The 4,523-nt window shown below is 29.7% G+C and overlaps 1 protein-coding gene across 1 annotated transcript; it reads right to left on the reverse strand.

The window, feature by feature from the left end:
• Window positions 1-1,996: 1,996 nt before the first annotated feature.
• LOC111616676 (maltase A1-like) lies at window positions 1,997-4,074 on the reverse strand. The gene is made up of 8 exons (XM_023358060.1): window positions 3,912-4,074; window positions 3,718-3,843; window positions 3,524-3,646; window positions 3,289-3,404; window positions 3,013-3,208; window positions 2,770-2,943; window positions 2,577-2,699; window positions 1,997-2,473 (listed from the first exon to the last, which is right to left on the reverse strand). The coding sequence occupies exons 1-8, from the start codon at window positions 4,050-4,052 to the stop codon at window positions 2,105-2,107; spliced, it is 1,368 nt and encodes a 455-aa protein (XP_023213828.1). The 5' UTR covers window positions 4,053-4,074; the 3' UTR covers window positions 1,997-2,104.
• Between the last annotated feature and the right edge of the window lie 449 nt (window positions 4,075-4,523).

A 4,523-nucleotide genomic window follows, 5' to 3' on the forward strand; every position in this document is an offset into this window, starting at 1 on the left:
GTACGCAATTAATTTGATCAGAATATTGAAGGCAGAACTTTACGTTTTCGTAAGGTTGGTTATGGCATCCGTTATTTATAAGTAAATATAACAGATGTCCTACTTGAAGGGTTCGAGGATTGTAAAAATGCTCGTTAAGTAGATGTGCCCGCTATTCGGGAGTGCTCGTTAATGAAACATTTTTTTTGAAAATAATGTCGATCCTATTTGCTCTTACTTTTGGTAATACAAATTGCTATCGTCTGCCATCGTGCATCCGCAAAGGGGGCTAACGGAGCATTTGCCTTCCTGGATCGAATAAATACTTCTTGGACTATGGTACGCTTTGACCTTTTCAATTGGTGAAATACCTCCAAAAATTAAAAATTTATTGATATAATTATTTGTCTCCACGTTTTTCTTCCCCGGGAAAATATTCTGCGGACGCCATGTTTGTAGATATAAATAAACAGATCTTAAATTGTTTGGCTTTATATGTCCAATATTTTTCTGGACGAAAATATCACGTATACAGTACATACAAACTCGATTCTGCGTCAATTTTAACTGCAATTTTTGGGGAATTACTGTACTTTTACTTTCTCAGCTGTTAATGTACTGTACAGTACATAACACGGGAAATTATTATAATCGTGTCAAATTTGACCCTCCCTAGTCTTTTGCGTATCTTCGCGTTTTGACCCAACCCAAAACGGAGAGAGATTTCCCGGATGAGGGTGTTGAGTATTTCGTTTAACATTTCTGAAGAAACGAAATTTGCCAAAAATAACTTTTACGGTCTATAAGGGACGTTCAGCTGTTAAATTTTGGTGGTTAATCGTCGAGGGGTCGTATCTCGAATGGAGTCGGACTTAATTTAAAATTCTTTTTAAAAACTCTTCTCTACTCTCAAAATGAAGCCTTTTTTATTATAATTAAAAATATAAAATCATTTTTAACGTTTAACAGATGGTGCCCCACAGTTTTAACTTTAGAGTTAAGGTTTAAAACAATTTTTTTAAAGGAACTTACAATTCAATAAAATTACTCCTCTTGGGCTTATTTAAATTATCGGACTTCCTAATGGTTTCCTTAATTTCCTGCTTGAGTGCCAGGAAAGCTGAGACCTTCCCAGATTATTATTTTACTATTGCTATCAATGAAATACAGTACTATTTCTAAACCGTACAGTAATTACAATTGGTTTATTAGAATTTTATATCGAGTAATTATTTTTCTGTACTGTTAAGGGGAAATCAATAATCAGTCTATTTTACAACCTCCTAACAGATAAGTTACTGTATTGTATGTGTTTTCGTATTCCATCACTCAAAACACTTGTGCAGTGAATGAAATAAACCATTTTTAATTGAAAGTCTTTTTGAGTAATGGAGTATCAAATTTTCTTCTCTTCGTCTACATTAAACTTTACATCTCTTACGTTAAGTTTGACCTGTCGCAAAACGAATGTAGTTTAAAAATTAGATATTATGCCAATTCCATCAGCTCACCCACCAGTTATCCATTTCCAGATCATGATCGTTATGCAAAATAACGAACTAGTTCACTTTTGGGCTCAATAGTTTAAAGATAAAATAGAATTATTTTTCATCATCATATAACTACGTCTTAATAAGTACATCCTGAAGCATTTGGAAATGTAACTATTACACAAAGCCCACAATTATTTGTTATTATTGACCAGCAGATGAGCAAGAATAAATTAATATCTCTAATATTAAAGCAATACCAATAAATAATATTTTAAAAGAATTAAATGTTTTGAATTAAAATGTAATTAGTTTGGGAATAACTAAAGCAGACTCCATACATTTGGTATCTGCCAATTGCCAAAATAATTACCAATTCGTCCTCTTTGATTTGGCACAATATACCAACAAGGTGTGGGAAACAGCAAAACTCAGATTATTAGTCACGAGTAAATTATCTATACTATTGATACTTGGAATTGAAAATTAAAACATTTACATGTTATGATAATGAATTGAAAACATTATTCAATGCTTCTAAATCATCTTTTATTAAAATAAAATTTAAAAAGAAAATAAAATGTTTACGAAATTAAAATAAAAAGTTGAGAAATACGTGCAGAGGAATCTCGGAATCAATTATCAAATTTGGGTACAAATGACAGAACAACTGATTCCTTTGATCCTAACGTCACATCTTTTAGTTTTATCTTCGAATGACCAGATTCTGCCAAACGTCCAGTCAGATTTTTACTCCTAACTTCGACATTTGCAGAATCTGGTAGATTTTCGTGACTATTAGTAAAATCTATAGTGGAAGAATTATTTCCCATATTGATTACTATTAAATAGCCAGGCGATCCTTTCCTTATTCTTAACATACAGAACATATTTGGTTTTTCTGACAGATAGTACACTTTACCAAACCTAATCGCAGGCTGAGATCGCAGTTTTACTAATTCACGGAAGACATTAAGATGAGATCGAGAAGTTTGTAATTCATTCTGAAAAAAAAAAGTAACGTGTTTTACATTATATACAAAATATCTCATTAGATTAAAAACATTTAGCTTAAAAAACAATTTTTAACATCTTTGCAAGCAATACCTCTACATTAACTGTTTCAAAATCGTCTTGTATTGGTAGCCAAAGATTTGTGGAATTACTAAAACCAGCTGAGGTGCTATTATTCCACTGCATGGGTGTGCGACAAACATCACGTGGCTTATCCTAAATTTAAAAAAAGTTAAATGACAAAAATATTTAAACAATTTTACAGATGTAAGTTTTCAAAACATACTGGATTTGCAACATCCTTCACTTCTGTGGGCAATATTCTGGCATTTAACATTCCCAATTCATCTCCATAATAAATTATTGGTGTCCCACGATTTAGTAATGTTGCCATGAAGATTCCATCTAAAACTTCCTCTCCTACTCTACTTGCCAAACGGTCAACATCGTGATTTCCAAGCTACACAAAATTAATCAATTTAAATCTAGTAATATACATTATTTTAAAGTTAATATAAAATATATTTACCACCCAATTTGGCCATGCCCAATCTGGCAAAGATGAAGTCCAATACTCAAGATGCTCAAGTAAATCTTTAGCTGTTGACTCTTTAGTCAATTCTAACAATTTAAAGTTGAAAGGAATATTTGATAAAGGCGCATCTTCTTTTCCATAATACAATAGCGTGTTATTAAGTGTATCATAAGCTTCAGTCATCAATATTCTAACACAAAGAAAATTGAACTTAATCTTTGGTTTCTTTAAAATTAAAATTATATAATACATAAATTGAATCTTTATTACTTTTTACTTCCTGTACTGTGTGTGTAATTATCCAAGATTTCCCTCCATTCTGCAAGGATAGTAAATATCTCAGGCTGACTTTTTGTATAAATATGGTCCAAATAGTCATATTTGTCCTAAAGAATAAATTTCATATTCAATTTATGAGTAAATAAATTACTATTAAGAAGTTAATAATGATATTGTGTATTACATAAGTAATTAACAATTAAAAAGATTAATTTTCATATATTACTTTTGAAACTGTGGCATTTTCATTAACTGGTTCATCCAGCAGTTCTTCACTTTCAAAAAGATGAGGTATAGCATCAATCCTGAAACCATCTATTCCTTTGTCTAACCAAAATTTCAATACTTGCTATAAAAATGAAAAAGTTTGGTTTTATATTTTCATCTTCAATTTGTTTTTTTTAGTTATTAAAAACTTGCCTCTAGTTCTGCTTTAACTAAGGGATTACGAAGATTTAAATCTGGCTGATGTTCTGAAAACTGATGAAAATAATATTGACCTCGTTCCTCGTTGAAAGTCCAAGCTGAACCACCAAAAACACTAAGCTACAGATATAATAAATAAATTATTGCTAGCTAATACTTCATAAATAATTTTTAAATCATTTATTTACCCAATTATTAGGTGGACCACTAGTTCTGTTACCAGCCCAAATATAATAATCTTTATATACAGAATTTCCTTTAACACTTTCCTTAAACCATGGATGTTGATCACTTGAATGATTTGGTATAAAATCCATAATGACTTTCATATCTAAAATTCATAAAAAATATTGTTTAATATAGTTGAATTTAAACAATCTGTAATAGAAATGAAACACTATATATAATACTATGCATGAAAAACATGATTTTAATGATAACCAACATCTTAAATTTGAAAAAAAAAATTATGCCAAAATTCCAATATTTAAGATACATTAAAAATTTAGTTTGCTTCAAATAAAAAATTAATTTAATGTGTGACTTTTTACATTAAAAAGAAAATTTAAGTTAAATTATGCTTGAATAATTTGTAAAGTAACATCATCTCAATCAGATGAGCTAGTTTTAGTGTGCATAATCAAGAAATGTTAAAATCCAAAAAAAAAAAAACACTATTTAAACAAACAAAAGTTATAGATTTTACTTAAAATTTGTAACAAACAAGAACTTTTCAAAAATTATAATCTATCATTTTCTTAAAGGCAAATTACAGAAAAGCACATGAAAAATATTGATAA

Source organism: Centruroides sculpturatus, unplaced genomic scaffold (assembly GCF_000671375.1).
Source record: "Centruroides sculpturatus isolate CEXI.00-Female unplaced genomic scaffold, Cexi_2.0 scaffold3797, whole genome shotgun sequence".
NCBI classification, from domain to species: domain Eukaryota; kingdom Metazoa; phylum Arthropoda; class Arachnida; order Scorpiones; family Buthidae; genus Centruroides; species Centruroides sculpturatus.

Coding starts and splice junctions, on each gene's coding strand:
- LOC111616676 (XM_023358060.1), bottom strand. CDS start 4,052: ATGAAAGTCATTATGGATTTTATACCAAATCATTCAAGTGATCAACAT. Junction 3,209..3,288: donor CACAGTACAGGAAGTAAAAA/GTAATAAAGATT, acceptor TCTTTGTGTTAG/AATATTGATGACTGAAGCTT. Junction 2,944..3,012: donor GGGCATGGCCAAATTGGGTG/GTAAATATATTT, acceptor AATTTTGTGTAG/CTTGGAAATCACGATGTTGA.